Here is a 17,654-nt window from a genome sequence, read left to right on the forward strand (position 1 = left end):
CTGGAGACGACTTCTTTCAAGTATAGCCGCGCCAACTTCTCCATTTTATCATCTTCTCTCATTGGCAGAAAGTGTGCTGACTTGGTGAGACGATCAACTACTACCCAAATAGTATCATAACCACTTGCAGTCCTTGGCAATTTAGTAATGAAATCCATGGTAATGTTTTCCCATTTCCATTCTAGGATTTCGGGTTGTTGAAGTAGACCTGATAGTTTCTGATGTTCAGCTTTGACCTTAGAACACGTCAAACATTCTCCTACATATCTAGCAATATCGGCTTTCATACCCGGCCACCAAAAGTGTTTCTTGAGATCTTTGTACATCTTTCCCGCTCCGGGATGTATTGAATATCTGGTTTTATGTGCTTCCTTAAGTACCATTTCTCTCATATCTCCAAAATTTGTTACCCAAATTCTTTCAGCCCTATATCGGGTTCCGTTTTCCCGAATATTTAGATGTTTCTCCGATCCTTTGGGTATTTCATTCCTCAACTTTCCTTCTTTTAAACTCCCTGATGTGCCTCCTTTATTTGAGTAGTAAGGTTAGTACAAATAACTATATTCATAGCTTTTACCCACATAGGTTATCTGTCCTTTCTACTCAGAGCGTCGGCTACTACATTTGCCTTCCCCGGGTGGTAATGAATCTCAAAATCGTAATCATTTAACAATTCAATCCACCTACGCTGCCTCATGTTCAGTTGTTTCTGATTAAATATATGTTGGAGACTTTTGTGGTCGGTATATATAATACTTTTGACCCCATATAAGTAGTGCCTCTAAGTCTTTAATGCAAAAACAACATCACCTAATTCCAAATCGTGAGTCGTATAATTTTGCTCGTGAATCTTCAATTGTCTGGACGCATAGGCAATTACCTTCGTTCGTTGCATTAATACACAATCGAGGCCTTGCTTTGAGTTGTCACAATATATCACAAAATCATCATTCCCTTTAGGCAATGACAATATAGGTGTCGTAGTTAACTTTTTCTTCAACAATTGAAACGCTTTCTCCTGCTCATCCTTCCATTCAAATTTCTTTCCTTTATGCGTTAATGCAGTCAAGGGTTTTGCTATTTTGGAAAATCTTGGATGAACCTTCTGTAGTAACCAGCCAGTCCTAAAAATTGGCGTATATGCTTCGGAGTTTTCGGGGTTTCCCACTTTTCAACGGTTTCAATCTTTGCCGGATCTACTTGAATACCTTCTTTGTTCACTATGTGACCGAGGAATTGAACTTCTTCCAGACAAAACGCACACTTTGAAAATTGTGCGTACAGTTGTTCCTTCCTCAATAATTCTAGCACTTTTCTCAAATGTTTTGCGTGCTCTTGATCATTCTTTGAGTAAATGAGTATGTCATCGATGAAAATAATGACAAAATTGTCAAGATATGGCCCACACACTCGGTTCATGAGGTCCATGAACACAGCTGGTGCGTTAGTCAATCCAAACGGCATAACCACAAACTCGAAATGACCGTAACACGTTCTGAAAGTAGTCTTTGGAATATTATCCTCCTTCACCCGCATTTGATGATACCCGAAACGTAAATCGATCTTCGAATAAATCGACGAGCCTTGTAGTTCATCAAATAAGTCATCGATTCTCGGTAGTGGATAACGGTTCTTGATGGTAAGTTTGTTCAACTCTCGGTAGTCGATACACAATCTAAATGTACCATCCTTCTTTTTGACAAACAAAACAGGAGCTCCCCACGGTGATGTGCTTGGTCGAATGAAACCACGCTCTAAAAGTTCTTGTAATTGGCTTTGGAGTTCCTTCATTTCACTGGGTGTGAGTCTGTATGGAGCACGAGCTATTGGTGCAGCTCCTGGTACAAGATCTATTTGAAATTCAACGGATCGGTGTGGAGGTAATCCCGGTAATTCTTTCGGAAATACATCGGGAAATTCTTTTGCGACGGGAACATCATTGATGTTCTTTTTTTCGGTTTGTACTTTCTCGACATGTGCTAAAACAGCATAGCAACCTTTTCTTATTAGATTTTGCACCTTCAAATTACTAATAAGATTTAGCTTCGCGTTGCTCTTTTCTCCGTTCACCATTAAGGGTTTTCCTTTTTCCCGTACAATGCAAATTGCATTTTTGTAACATATGATCTCTGCTCTCTCCTTTTTCAACCAGTCCATGCCAATTATCACATCAAAACTTCCTAACTCTACTGGTATCAAATCAATCTTAAATGTTTTGCTAACTGGTTTAATTTCTCGATTCCGACATATATTATCTGCTGTAATTAATTTACCGTTTGCTAATTCGAATAAAAATTTATTATCCAAAGGCATCAGTGGACAACTTAATTTAGCACAAAAATCTCTACTCATATAGCTTCTATCCGCACCCGAATCAAATAAAACATAAGCAGATGTATTGTCAATAAGAAACGTACCCGTAACAAGCTCCGGGTCTTCATACGCTTCTGCCGTATTAATATTGAAAACTCTTCCGCGGCCTTGCCCATTAGTATTCCCTTGGTTTGGGCAATTTCTAATAATGTGGCCCGGTTTTCCACATTTATAACAAACTACGGCGGCATTATTTGTTCCAACATTATTTGTTCCTTTATTTATGTTGTTCTTCGGTCCGTAAACCTCATACTTTGCCGCGCTATGACCATTTCTCTTACACTTGGTGTAAAATGTTGTGCAGAACACATTCGGATGGTACTCTGCACACCTTTGGCATGGCTGTTTCTGCTGTTTGTTGTTATTGAAATGGTTGTTGTTGCGATTGTTATTATTGTTAGGACGATTGTTGTAGTTGTTGGGACGTTTGTTGTTGTTGCGGTTGATGTTGCGGTTGTTGGGATAGTTGTTGAGATTGTGGTTGTAATTATTGTTGTTGTTGTATTGGTGACCCTTGTCACTGGTTTCTTCCCACTTTCTCTTGACTTGTTCCGTGTTGGCTTCTTCGGCCGCCTGTTCTTTAAGTCTTTCCTCAATTTGATTTATGAGTTTATGAGTCATTCGACTTGCCTTTTTTATGGAGGCGGGTTCGTGTGAACTCACATCTTCTTGAATCCTTTCTGGTAAGCCTTTCACAAACGCGTCGATCTTCTCTTCTTCATCTTCGAACGCTCTTGGACACAATAGGCACAACTCTGTGAATCGTCGTTCGTAGGTGGTAATGTCGAATCCTTGTGTCCTTAATCCTTTAAGCTCTACTTTGAGCTTATTGACCTCATTTCTGGGACGGTACTGCTCAGTCATCAGGTGTTTGAATGTTGACCACGGTAATGTATAAGCAGCATCTTGTCCCACTTGCTCGAGATAGGTATTCCACCATGTTAACGCAGTACATGTGAAGGTATGCGTAGCGTACTTTACTTTGTCTTCTTCAGTACATTTACTTATGGTAAACACCAATTCAACCTTTTTGGTCCACCGTTTCAATCCGATTGGACCCTCGGTTCCATCGAATTCTAAAGGTTTACAGGCAGTGAATTCTTTATAGGAGCATCCTACACGATTTCTTGTGGAATTAGTTCCACTGCTAGAACCAGAGTTATTGTTGTTATTTTACATTGCGGCCTGTATTGCGGCTATGTTTGCAGCAAGGAAAATACGGAAGTCTTCCCCACTCATGTTCAAGTTCTGACGAGTCGTCGGTGCCATTTCCTTCAAAATAGCCAAAAGTATTGAGTTAATCATATATAATTTAAGAGTAGTCAATAGTATTTCGTAGCATAATATGAAATTATTTATAAAAGCTTTTTCTTCATATTAGTGTTTTATAGTTTTAATTCGGGTAGTACCTACCCGTTAAGTTCATACTTAGTAGCTACTATACAATTCAACTACTACAATTCTATATGAAAAACTGATAATAATATTTCGTGTTCAAACTTTTATACAATATTTTACAAACTTACAATACCGCTATTTTACATATAGTATGAAATATAGCACACAATAACTTTAATACAAGGCAGTTGCGAAGACAATTTTAGTTAATACGCAAGTCGTTCAGCAAAGGCAATAAAGACACGTAATTCATAAGTCCAGAAATAAGTCATGCATTCGGGTTTTACTAGTATTATTTCCTGTTATAATACATAATACATACGTATACACATTTAATGTTAGTAGGTAGTCAGTGCAATTAATGTAGTTAGCTGAGTTAGTGCATTTATTGGGCAGTCAAGTCTTGTATCTCGGGTCTATATATATCCTCGTTGTATGTTGTAAATATGTATGAATTAAGAGAGATGAAATTACAGAGAGTTTAGATGTTTGTAAATGTTAAATTACATGGTATCAGAGCGTACCTGTTGTCGTTTGAGTCTGTAGTCACCACTGTCATCACCATCACCACTGTCATCACCATTGATCGTCACTGTCAATAAAAATTGGCCACTTTGATGTCATTTTCTGATATCACCACCCCCGCCAATCGATTCAGAAGTCCTCGAATAGCAAACCCTGAAATTTAATTTGAATTCCGGCCACCACAGAACCCCCACACGCCTCCTATCTCTGTCGCACCCCGTCCGTTCACAGGCACGTGAGAGCACGTGTATCACTGTTCATCGTCGATTTTCTAGTCTGAGTGTCTGTCTCTTGATTCCGATCATCTTTCCAGAATATTATTCCGATTGCTCGCTGAAGGAAAAAAAAAAGGGTCGACTGTGTTTTTCTTTTGGTGAATCTGTCTGGTACTCTCCTGTCTGGTACTCTGGTTCTCTATCCTATTATATCCACTTAGCAAGTGGAGTTAGATATTTATTTATTTATATCTTCTATTATATCCACTAGCAAAGCATAAAGCACATCTATCCATATTATATAATATTTATTTTAACCTATATTTTAATTTAATTTTATTTCAGAGTGTTTTTGTAAAAAAAAAAATAATAAAAAAACAATAATAATAAAAAAAATGAGCGATGAAAAGAAAATAGACGGTAATTTAAGCGAGACTATTCCTGTTGCAGCTCGTTTGACCGACAATAAACTTAATGGGTCTAACTTCTTTGAATGGAGTAAGACAATCCGTGTATATCTTAGGAGCATGGAAAAAGATTCTCATCTTACTTCCGAACCTCCTAAAGATGATACACGGGGTCTGTGGCTACAAAATGATGCCAGACTCTTTCTTCAAATTATGAATTCCATTGAATCTTCGGTTACTTCTTTGGTAAATCATTGTGAGTATGTAAAAGAGCTTATGGAGTATCTCGATTTTCTGTATTCTGGAAAGAGCAATATATCTAGAATATTTAATGTGTGCAAATCTTTTCATCGCGGTGAGCAACACGATCGATCTCTAATGGATTATGTTATGGAATTTAAGAAGGTATATGAGGAGTTTAATTCTGTGATGCCTTTGAGTGTTGATATCAAGACTATGCAGACACAACGTGAGCAAATAGCGGTCATGAGCTTTCTAACTGGTTTACGACCAGAACATGATGCTATTAAGTCCCAGTTTTTGAATGAGTCTACAATTCCCTCTCTTCAAGAAACATTTGCTCGTGTCCTCCGTCATGAGGATGTTAAAATGTAGTGACCCGAACTTTTCCATGTTTATATATATTAATTGAGATTGATATTTACATGATTAAATGTTTCCAACATGTTAAGCAATCAAACTTGTTAAGACTTGATTAATTGAAATAGGTTTCATATAGACAATTGACCACCCAAGTTGACCGGTGATTCACGAACGTTAAAACTTGTAAAAACTATATGATGACATATATATGGTTATATATATAGTTAACATGATATTATGATAAGTAAACATATCATTAATTATATTAACAATGAACTACATATGTAAAAACAAGACTACTAACTTAATGATTTTGAAACGAGACATATATGTAACGATTATCGTTGTAACGACATTTAATGTATATATATCATATTAAGAGATATTCATACATGATAATATCATGATAATATAATAATTTAAAATATCATTTGATATTATAAACATTGGGTTAACAACATTTAACAAGATCGTTAACCTAAAGGTTTCAAAACAACACTTACATGTAACGACTAACGATGACTTAACGACTCAGTTAAAATGTATATACATGTAGTGTTTTAATATGTATTTATACACTTTTGAAAGACTTCAATACACTTATCAAAATACTTCTACTTAACAAAAATGCTTACAATTACATCCTCGTTCAGTTTCATCAACAATTCTACTCGTATGCACCCGTATTCGTACTCGTACAATACACAGCTTTTAGATGTATGTACTATTGGTATATACACTCCAATGATCAGCTCTTAGCAGCCCATGTGAGTCACCTAACACATGTGGGAAGCATCATTTGGCAACTAGCATGAAATATCTCATAAAATTACAAAAATATGAGTAATCATTCATGACTTATTTACATGAAAACAAAATTACATATCCTTTATATCTAATCCATACACCAACGACCAAAAACACCTACAAACACTTTCATTCTTCAATTTTCTTCATCTAATTGATCTCTCTCAAGTTCTATCTTCAAGTTCTAAGTGTTCTTCATATATTTTACAAGTTCTAGTTACATAAAATCAAGAATACTTTCAAGTTTGCTAGCTCACTTCCAATCTTGTAAGGTGATCATCCAACCTCAAGAAATCTTTGTTTCTTACAGTAGGTTATCATTCTAATACAAGGTAATAATCATATTCAAACTTTGGTTCAATTTCTAAAGCTATAACAATCTTATTTCAAGTGATGATCTTACTTGAACTTGTTTTCGTGTCATGATTCTGCTTCAAGAACTTCGAGCCATCCAAGGATCCGTTGAAGCTAGATCCATTTTTCTCTTTTCCAGTAGGTTTATCCAAGGAACTTAAGGTAGTAATGATGTTCATAACATCATTCGATTCATACATATAAAGCTATCTTATTCGAAGGTTTAAACTCGTAATCACTAGAACATAGTTTAGTTAATTCTAAACTTGTTCGCAAACAAAAGTTAATCCTTCTAACTTGACTTTTAAAATTAACTACACACATGTTCTATATCTATATGATATGCTAACTTAATGATTTAAAACCTGGAAACACGAAAAACACCGTAAAACCGGATTTACGCCGTCGTAGTAACACCGCGGGCTGTTTTGGGTTAGTTAATTAAAAAGTATGATAAACTTTGATTTTAAAGTTGTTATTCTGAGAAAATGATTTTTATTATGAACATGAAACTATATCCAAAAATTATGATTAAACTCAAAGTGGAAGTATGTTTTCTAAAATGGTCATCTAGACGTCGTTCTTTCGACTGAAATGACTACCTTTACAAAAACGACTTGTAACTTATTTTTCCGACTATAAACCTATAATTTTCTGTTTAGATTCATAAAATAGAGTTCAATATAAAACCATAGCAATTTGATTCACTCAAAACGGATTTAAAATGAAGAAGTTATGGGTAAAACAAGATTGGATAATTTTTCTCATTTTAGCTACGTGAAAATTGGTAACAAATCTATTCCAACCATAACTTAATCAACTTATATTGTATATTATGTAATCTTGAGATACCATATGTAGCGACCCCGACAAATCGTCAAGTGACGGCGTCGACTACGTAGGTCCCATTACCTGGTCATAAGTCTTTAAAACAGACGTTTGACCCAAAATATGTCGCATCCATTCAAGTGTAAAGATTGTTTCAAAGTTTACAAAGATAATTGACCACAAGTTAAGTTACAGCGTTATAAGTACAAATGAAAACTATGCGACACAGTTTAAATAAGTTCAAAAGATGCTCCAAAATGCATGTATACTCGACATCCAAGCAAGTATCAAAAGAGTGCGGAAGCATGTATCACTAAGCATTCAAAACCTGAGAAAACATAGAAGAATCTGTCAACGAAAATGTTGGTGAAATCATAGGTTTAGTAAGTATTAAACGTTGTTTTTGAACCACAAGATTTTGTATTTCCATAACGTAGATTATCCAAATCATTTGCATTCCAAAAGTGTTGTTATACGCGAGCACTCAATTATCAAAACTTAACCAACGTTACCCCATCACACAGTGCTAGAACCCACACTAAAACACAAAAATATATTTCATCCGCATAACGGTAGCGAACCGTCCGAATGAGGGTTTGTTAAACCCGTATGGCCACACAATATAAGTTCTCGCTTACACCCTGCAAGTGTAACTAATGATAATCGAATTGAGGCATTTTTGTTCTAACTCGCACGTGGAATGTTTGTTTTCACACTTGTGTTCAAAACATAAAAGTAAGTAGTACAAGATGTAACAAAGTATATGTTTCTCAGCCCACGATTTAAAAGTATAAAAGTTGTTGAAAAGGTGGGACTATGATCTCACCTTGAGCGCGAGAGTTAATAAAGTACTTCAACAAGTAAACGTGTGCAAAGAACAATGCTAGTCTTGACCTAAACAATAGGTTTGTATCAATAACGGTAAACACGATAGGTCAAAGATGTTCAATTAGTCCTATGGCTCGTTACGACTCAATAATGTAGCATGTGAATCAAGTTGTCATGTTTCATGCAAGATACAAGTATAAAAGCATGTTAGAACGATTGCACAACCATTTGGTTAAGTTTGATTAAAAGTCAAACTTGGTCAAAGACAAAGTCAACGGGGTCGGGTCGGGTATCCGACAATTTTTCTAAGTTATATAATCATATATGAGTATGTTGGCCAAGTTTCATGTTAATCGGAGGTCCGTAGCATAGCAAACATTTTTACGTCAAAAGACAACCCAAACAGCCAGTTTTAGTACAATGGGACGGCGTCCCAAATGGCTAGACGGCGTCCCACAATGAAGGGTGGGACGGCGTCCTGATATCCTAGACGGCGTCTAGGTTCAAAAGGTGGGACGGCGTCTAGGAGGTTGGGACGGCGTCCCAAAAGGCTTACAGGTCCTGTTTGCAGAAAACACAAGGCACGAGCCAAACTTCAATCAATCCTAGTTTATGATCCGCAAACAATCAAGACATGTATTTTATATCACCGGAAAGCTCTTTCGACAAGGAACACAACTAGATACATTTCCTAAATCAAATTTATCATTTTAGACAACAAAAATCTCGTCGAAAGTTCGTTAAACGTTCTAAAACAAGGTTTCAAGTTCATCAATTGCAATTCAAGTTTCGGGAATCCAATTTATACATATGATATGCCGTTTTGAAGGTAATGAAACATGTAATACAACTAAACACTTACTAACAACATTTCATGGCATTCAAATCATCAAAAGTTCATTTAAAGTCTATCAAACTCTAACGAAAATTCACAAAAATCAATAGTCATGAGTTTGATGTTTCCTTAATCAACCTATACATCAAAACGAAGCTAAAGATACTAGTAACACTTTTAAAACATGTACTTTAACAATCTAACAACATTTGATCATCCAAAATCAAGGATTTAGCAAGCAATTTTCATAATGAACTAGTTACTCCCAAAAACAACAAATCGAGCATACAAATTACATACACGACATCACAATGAGCCATAGACACCAATTAACATACTTTTAAGTCAAGAACACGAATTTAAAGAAATCTAGTGTTTAAGAAATGTTACCCAAAATCGAAGTGGTTAGCATCAAATCGAAGAGGATGATGAGAGGATCAAGAATATGTAGTTTGTTTGGATTGAAGCTCGCTTGAACGGATTTGGATGATGATTTGAGGTTTGAATGTTGGGAGAGTTTGAAAGTATCAAAAAGGAAGAAGGAGGTGAAATGAATGGATGGAGGAGAAGGGTTGACTAGTTGACCTAGTCACTAGTTTGACCCTTTGGCGACTTTAGTCCTTCGAGTTCAAATCGGGTGCGGGATATAACCAAACGATTTATTTTAAGTTACACGGGAGTGCGGGAGATATTGAAATCCGATAACGAGAATATTTAAAACGTTACATAACAAGGATACGAATCTAGATACGAAGGGTATTATTTAAAAAGAAAAAGACGGGCGTTAAAATAATTTAACGGAAAAATGCGGGATGTTACATTATCCACACCTCAAAAGAAATTTCGTCCCGAAATTTAGTTGGAAGTAGTAGTCGATATCTCTTACTCGAGACTTTACGTTGTCAATGTTATGAATAAGTGAAGGCACGTCCTTGAGTGTTCTCATGAATTTGGATAGTTAGGGTATTTCGTTGTATTAAGGTTCGGTTTTTACGATCCCTGGTTTCAACTAGTTTTCCTATGAAGAGAAGTTTGTCATCGATAGTTGATGTATCTAGCAGGATTGCACGTTCCTGTTCCGCAGGACACGTTTCTAAGTTTGTTACATGGTACACAGGGTAAGCGGAAACTTAATTGAGTCAGAAGTTCCAAACGGTAGGAAGCGGTTCCAATACGCCCCAAGGTTTCAAAAGGGTTAACGTGTCGCGAGTTTAACTTTCCCTGATTCCCGAAACGGATTACACCTTTCCAAGGTGCGGGTTCTCAATATTACACTGTTACAGGGATTTTGTGAGGTTTTCATCTAAGTTTGGTATAACTCTTTTGGTGACTATGGGTTGTCTCGAGCCCTTCTCGGACTTGAATGATCTCAATTGTTGTTTCTTGATTGAGTTCAGATTCTGTGTTTTGTTTGCCACATGCGTTGGTTAAATGAACAGGGGTACGACATTAGCGGTCATATAGGGTTTCGGAAAGTGCGGGTGAACACACGAGTGGTAACTACTGTTGTACGAGTGATCTACTAAAGGTGACAATACGAGTTTGTGACATGTCTTTCCAAGACGTAAATCGTTCGTTTGCTCGGTTCATCGGTTTGTGGGTGGTACGTGGTACTCATGTCTAAGCGGGTCTCCAGGGTTTCTTGTAAAACTAGAAGTGAAACGAGTATTTCGATACGGGATAATTGACAAGGATACACCGTGTTGGAATAGAATCTCTTAAGATATGTTTGAACAAGTTAGTTAGGGTTCAAAAAAAAAAAAATGTTCGTTAGGACTATTCACCCTCGTGACGAATACTAATGTAATGTGAGGAGTTTCTCTATCCATGGATAAATGTTACAAGGAGTTTCCTTAAACGGAAATGCGAGCGATAAAGATAGGAGTGAAATGAGGACTGAGAATAGGATGAGCTTACATCTCGAGGTTGCCATAACGTGCCTCTAGTTGTCGAAAATTGAAGTCTGGAAGAGAAACAAGATAGTACACGTAATTGTATAGTTCGGGGTTGAATAATAGTTGGCCGATTATCAGAAACACAAGGACGTTAAGTCAAAGAAGAGTGAAGTATCGTTGGATTGTGTGCTATCTTAAATTCCAGTAATAGCAGACAGTAACGGTGAAATAACAGAGGTATGTGTGTGGTACGTGATGACGAGAAAGTTGATCGGATCTACAGTTTAGTATTCGAATTCTTCGTGCAAAATAACGAATTTTAGTTACGTAAATTTTGAGTCGAGAGAGTATGCCTTTCGGCGTTCATGTAGAAATATTTCCATGTTTGAGTTCCATCTGTTGCTATACGATTTTAACTAGAAATGTTGGTGTGAAGAATCACGCTCAAGGTTCGAAAACGGAGAGGTTTAAAGTTTTCCCTTAGTGAGTTAACGAGTTTAAAAGTCGTGTGACACGAGAAAAGTCAGAAATGAATCTTCGGTAACAACCGGTGAGATCTAAGATTTTTACGAATACAAGTCTGAGTTGGGAGAGTTTCATGATTACGTGTGGCTTGATTTCGAGATTGATTGTAATGCCTTGACCATTAACATCATGGTCTAGAAAATTTGACTTCGTTTAACACAAATTCTCACTCGGAGAATTTGGTATAGAGTTGCTCTTTTCTCAAAGTTCGAGCGTAAGATGATGATGTTGTTCGTTTGCCTTCTTTACTTGAATAAGTTAAGATGTCATCTATAAATATGATAATAGATTTGTCTAGATAAGTTGCATACGTGGTTTAGGAGGTTCATGAATACGGACGGAGTCCTAAATAAATCAAACGGTACTAAGAGGGATTTACAACTAACGTTGCGAGCTCGGAAAATGGCTTAGGAGACATCGTCTCCCTTAACCCCCAATTGATGATAACCAGAACGGAGGTCGATTTGGAATACACGGGATCCACACAAATAATCATGAGGTAATGGATACGAGGAAGAGAGTATTGGTTTCCAACCGAAAGTTACTTAGTTCACAATAATCTATACATAAATGTAGGGCAACAATTTCTCCTTAATGAATAGGTTTTGAGTTCCTTAGTTCTATAGGTGTCGAGTCCAATTTCTTAACGCATATCCTCCGATAAAATTTATAGGCACACAATATTTTCCGTCGGTCACTTAAATCGTCTAAGTAGTATCTGGGGGAAAGAGGTGGAATATAAAGAGCACGAGTCAAATCCTTGGTTATAAAACGTCTAACGGTACTCGAATCGAATAAGTATGAAATATACGGTTTGTTGTGAAGAAAAGTACCCGTGACTAGTCCATCATCGTCTCGGGCATCCTAGGTGTCGATGTTGTAAGTTCAACGGCGCGCGTTGGTTTTTGCTTTATTCTTTGGGCATTCATTCCTAAAATGACCCGATTGGCCACATTTGTAGCAAATACTCGGCTTTGGTGCGTCGGGCCCCTTTTGAGTGACGGGGGCGGTACTTCCACAATACTTGGCAATATGACCACTACCTTGGCACCGATGGCAAATTAGCTTGCCACATTCACCAAAATGATGCTTGTGGCATTTGTTGCAAAAAGGTCGTGTCCCGGCATAACTTTTCTTGCCGACGGGGGTGAGAGGTTCCTTGGCAAAGTTGTTGTTGTAGTTGCTCGATTGGGGGGCTTCCCATTTTCTTTTGTTGTCACCCGACTCATCCTCGGCTTTAGGTGCCGGCACTTCAATCTCGTCTACCGTTTCGATCAATTGACGGGCCATATTCAGGGCCTCTTGGTGATTACTGGGTTTGGATGACATTACTCCTTGTTTGATGCTCTTGGGAAGACCATCCATGTAAAGTTCAACCCTTAGAGGTTCGGGGGTCACTAGGTTTGGGCACATCAAGGATAGCTCAGAAAATCGTTGATTATATGCCTTTAGGTCATTCCCGACCGCTTTTAAAGTTCTTAGTTCGTGTTCGAGCTTACGGGTCTCTTCGCGCGGGAAGTATTCGGTGATCATCTTTTTCTTTAAGTCGGCCCATGAGAGAGTGTGAGCTTCATCGATACCCACCGACAGCACATACGTATTCCACCATGTGAGGGCGATACCGGCAAAAGTGTGGGTGGAATATTTGACTTCGTCTTGGTCCCGACAACCGCTTATGCTAAAAACGGCTTCTGTTTGCTCAAACCATCGGGTGAGCACAACCGGTCCTCCGGTCCCATCGAAGGTGTGAGGTTTGCACCCCATGAAAGTTTTGTAGGAGCAACCCTCGTTTGAATTACCGGCTCCATGGTTGTTGTGGTTGTGGTTGTTATTGATGTCGGAGGAGATACTAGCCATAGCCGCACCTATGGCGGTGGCTATCATGCGTTGAAAAGCTTGTTCGGAAGTTTCATTACGTGGCTCGCGACGGGGAGGCATTGTTCCTTCAAGACACAAGAATATCGTTGATTAGTATTCTCAATAATACTAATCATGATAGGGAATGATGATGTAGAGAAAATTTTCCTTGACTCGCCTTAAATTCTTTATGTCATAATGTCGGAATGTCCATATGAATCACCGTAATATAATCCCGGAAATTATATTACCCTGATTCTCATGTGCATTTAACATTACCTCATAAAGTCAAGGTGGCTCGTCAACAAAATTTATCAACGTAAGATCAAGATCGAATACGAGTTAGATATGATAGAAGAGTTCGAGTATAGATGCACAAATAGTCAAGTAATTCCTACTTCAGTCTATATGCCGGTTGTAGTCTAGATTCACCTATGTACCCTATGACTCGGGGTGGACACAAATGAACTCTAAATCCCTACAACCTGGCTCTGATACCACTTGTAGCGACCCCGACAAATCGTCAAGTGACGGCGTCGACTACGTAGGTCCCATTACCTGGTCATAAGTCTTTAAAACAGACGTTTGACCCAAAATATGTCGCATCCATTCAAGTGTAAAGATTGTTTCAAAGTTTACAAAGATAATTGACCACAAGTTAAGTTACAGCGTTATAAGTACAAATGAAAACTATGCGACACAGTTTAAATAAGTTCAAAAGATGCTCCAAAATGCATGTATACTCGACATCCAAGCAAGTATCAAAAGAGTGCGGAAGCATGTATCACTAAGCATTCAAAACCTGAGAAAACATAGAAGAATCTGTCAACGAAAACGTTGGTGAAATCATAGGTTTAGTAAGTATTAAACGTTGTTTTTGAACCACAAGATTTTGTATTTCCATAACGTAGATTATCCAAATCATTTGCATTCCAAAAGTGTTGTTATACGCGAGCACTCAATTATCAAAACTTAACCAACGTTACCCCATCACACAGTGCTAGAACCCACACTAAAACACAAAAATATATTTCATCCGCATAACGGTAGTGAACCGTCCGAATGAGGGTTTGTTAAACCCGTATGGCCACACAATATAAGTTCTCGCTTACACCCTGCAAGTGTAACTAATGATAATCGAATTGAGGCATTTTTGTTCTAACTCGCACGTGGAATGTTTGTTTTCACACTTGTGTTCAAAACATAAAAGTAAGTAGTACAAGATGTAACAAAGTATATGTTTCTCAGCCCACGATTTAAAAGTATAAAAGTTGTTGAAAAGGTGGGACTATGATCTCACCTTGAGCGCGAGAGTTAATAAAGTACTTCAACAAGTAAACGTGTGCAAAGAACAATGCTAGTCTTGACCTAAACAATAGGTTTGTATCAATAACGGTAAACACGATAGGTCAAAGATGTTCAATTAGTCCTATGGCTCGTTACGACTCAATAATGTAGCATGTGAATCAAGTTGTCATGTTTCATGCAAGATACAAGTATAAAAGCATGTTAGAACGATTGCACAACCATTTGGTTAAGTTTGATTAAAAGTCAAACTTGGTCAAAGTCAAAGTCAACGGGGTCGGGTCGGGTATCCGACAATTTTTCTAAGTTATATAATCATATATGAGTATGTTGGCCAAGTTTCATGTTAATCGGAGGTCCGTAGCATAGCAAACATTTTTACGTCAAAAGACAACCCAAACAGCCAGTTTTAGTACAATGGGACGGCGTCCCAAATGGCTAGACGGCGTCCCACAATGAAGGGTGGGACGGCGTCCTGATATCCTAGATGGTGTCTAGGTTCAAAAGGTGGGACGGCGTCTAGGAGGTTGGGACGGCGTCCCAAAAGGCTTACAGGTCCTGTTTGCAGAAAACACAAGGCACGAGCCAAACTTCAATCAATCCTAGTTTATGATCCGCAAACAATCAAGACATGTATTTTATATCACCGGAAAGCTCTTTCGACAAGGAACACAACTAGATACATTTCCTAAATCAAATTTATCATTTTAGACAACAAAAATCTCGTCGAAAGTTCGTTAAACGTTCTAAAACAAGGTTTCAAGTTCATCAATTGCAATTCAAGTTTCGGGAATCCAATTTATACATATGATATGCCGTTTTGAAGGTAATGAAACATGTAATACAACTAAACACTTACTAACAACATTTCATGGCATTCAAATCATCAAAAGTTCATTTAAAGTCTATCAAACTCTAACGAAAATTCACAAAAATCAATAGTCATGAGTTTGATGTTTCCTTAATCAACCTATACATCAAAACGAAGCTAAAGATACTAGTAACACTTTTAAAACATGTACTTTAACAATCTAACAACATTTGATCATCCAAAATCAAGGATTTAGCAAGCAATTTTCATAATGAACTAGTTACTCCCAAAAACAACAAATCGAGCATACAAATTACATACACGACATCACAATGAGCCATAGACACCAATTAACATACTTTTAAGTCAAGAACACGAATTTAAAGAAATCTAGTGTTTAAGAAATGTTACCCAAAATCGAAGTGGTTAGCATCAAATCGAAGAGGATGATGAGAGGATCAAGAATATGTAGTTTGTTTGGATTGAAGCTCGCTTGAACGGATTTGGATGATGATTTAAGGTTTGAATGTTGGGAGAGTTTGAAAGTATCAAAAAGGAAGAAGGAGGTGAAATGAATGGATGGAGGAGAAGGGTTGACTAGTTGACCTAGTCACTAGTTTGACCCTTTGGCGACTTTAGTCCTTCGAGTTCAAATCGGGTGCGGGATATAACCAAACGATTTATTTTAAGTTACACGGGAGTGCGGGAGATATTGAAATCCGATAACGAGAATATTTAAAACGTTACATAACAAGGATACGAATCTAGGTACGAAGGGTATTATTTAAAAAGAAAAAGACGGGCGTTAAAATAATTTAACGGAAAAATGCGGGATGTTACATTATCCACACCTCAAAAGAAATTTCGTCCCGAAATTTAGTTGGAAGTAGTAGTCAATATCTCTTACTCGAGACTTTACGTTGTCAATGTTATGAATAAGTGAAGGCACGTCCTTGAGTGTTCTCATGAATTTGGATAGTTAGGGTATTTCGTTGTATTAAGGTTCGGTTTTTACGATCCCTGGTTTCAACTGGTTTTCCTATGAAGAGAAGTTTGTCATCGATAGTTGATGTATCTAGCAGGATTGCAAGTTCCTGTTCCGCAGGACACGTTTCTAAGTTTGTTACATGGTACACAGGGTAAGCGGAAACTTAATTGAGTCAGAAGTTCCAAACGGTAGGAAGCGGTTCCAATACGCCCCAAGGTTTCAAAAGGGTTTACGTGTCGCGAGTTTAACTTTCCCTGATTCCCGAAACGGATTACACCTTTCCAAGGTGCGGGTTCTCAATATTACACTGTTACAGGGATTTTGTGAGGTTTTCATCTAAGTTTGGTATAACTCTTTTGGTGACTATGGGTTGTCTCGAGCCCTTCTCGGACTTGAATGATCTCAATTGTTGTTTCTTGATTGAGTTCAGATTCTGTGTTTTGTTTGCCACATGCGTTGGTTAAATGAACAGGGGTACGACATTAGCGGTCATATAGGGTTTCGGAAAGTGCGGGTGAACACACGAGTGGTAACTACTGTTGTACGAGTGATCTATTAAAGGTGACAATACGAGTTTGTGACATGTCTTTCCAAGACGTAAATCGTTCGTTTGCTCGGTTCATCGGTTTGTGGGTGGTACGTGGTACTCATGTCTAAGCGGGTCTCCAGGGTTTCTTGTAAAACTAGAAGTGAAACGAGTATTTCGATACGGGATAATTGACAAGGATACACCATGTTGGAATAGAATCTCTTAAGATATGTTTGAACAAGTTAGTTAGGGTTCAAAAAAAAAAAAATGTTCGTTAGGACTATTCACCCTCGTGGCGAATACTAATGTAATGTGAGGAGTTTCTCTATCCATGGAGAAATGTTACAAGGAGTTTCCTTAAACGGAAATGCGAGCGATAAAGATAGGAGTGAAATGAGGACTGAGAATAGGATGAGCTTACATCTCGAGGTTGCCATAACGTGCCTCTAGTTGTCGAAAATTGAAGTCTGGAAGAGAAACAAGATAGTACACGTAATTGTATAGTTCGGGGTTGAATAATAGTTGGCCGATTATCAGAAACACAAGGACGTTAAGTCAAAGAAGAGTGAAG

At 37.7% G+C, this 17,654-nt stretch overlaps 1 protein-coding gene across 1 annotated transcript; it reads left to right on the forward strand.

Annotated features, from left to right (window-relative positions):
• The first annotated feature begins 4,906 nt into the window (after positions 1-4,906).
• On the forward strand, positions 4,907-5,533 carry LOC139850206 (uncharacterized). Its single transcript, XM_071839793.1, has one exon. The coding sequence runs from the start codon at positions 4,907-4,909 to the stop codon at positions 5,531-5,533; it is 627 nt and encodes a 208-aa protein (XP_071695894.1).
• Positions 5,534-17,654: the final 12,121 nt, after the last annotated feature.

This window comes from Rutidosis leptorrhynchoides, chromosome 5 (assembly GCF_046630445.1).
Source record: "Rutidosis leptorrhynchoides isolate AG116_Rl617_1_P2 chromosome 5, CSIRO_AGI_Rlap_v1, whole genome shotgun sequence".
In the NCBI taxonomy this organism is placed as follows: domain Eukaryota; kingdom Viridiplantae; phylum Streptophyta; class Magnoliopsida; order Asterales; family Asteraceae; genus Rutidosis; species Rutidosis leptorrhynchoides.

What these genes read in the sequence shown, in the direction of transcription:
- LOC139850206 (XM_071839793.1), top strand. Translation starts at nt 4,907, where the DNA reads ATGAGCGATGAAAAGAAAATAGACGGTAATTTAAGCGAGACTATTCCT.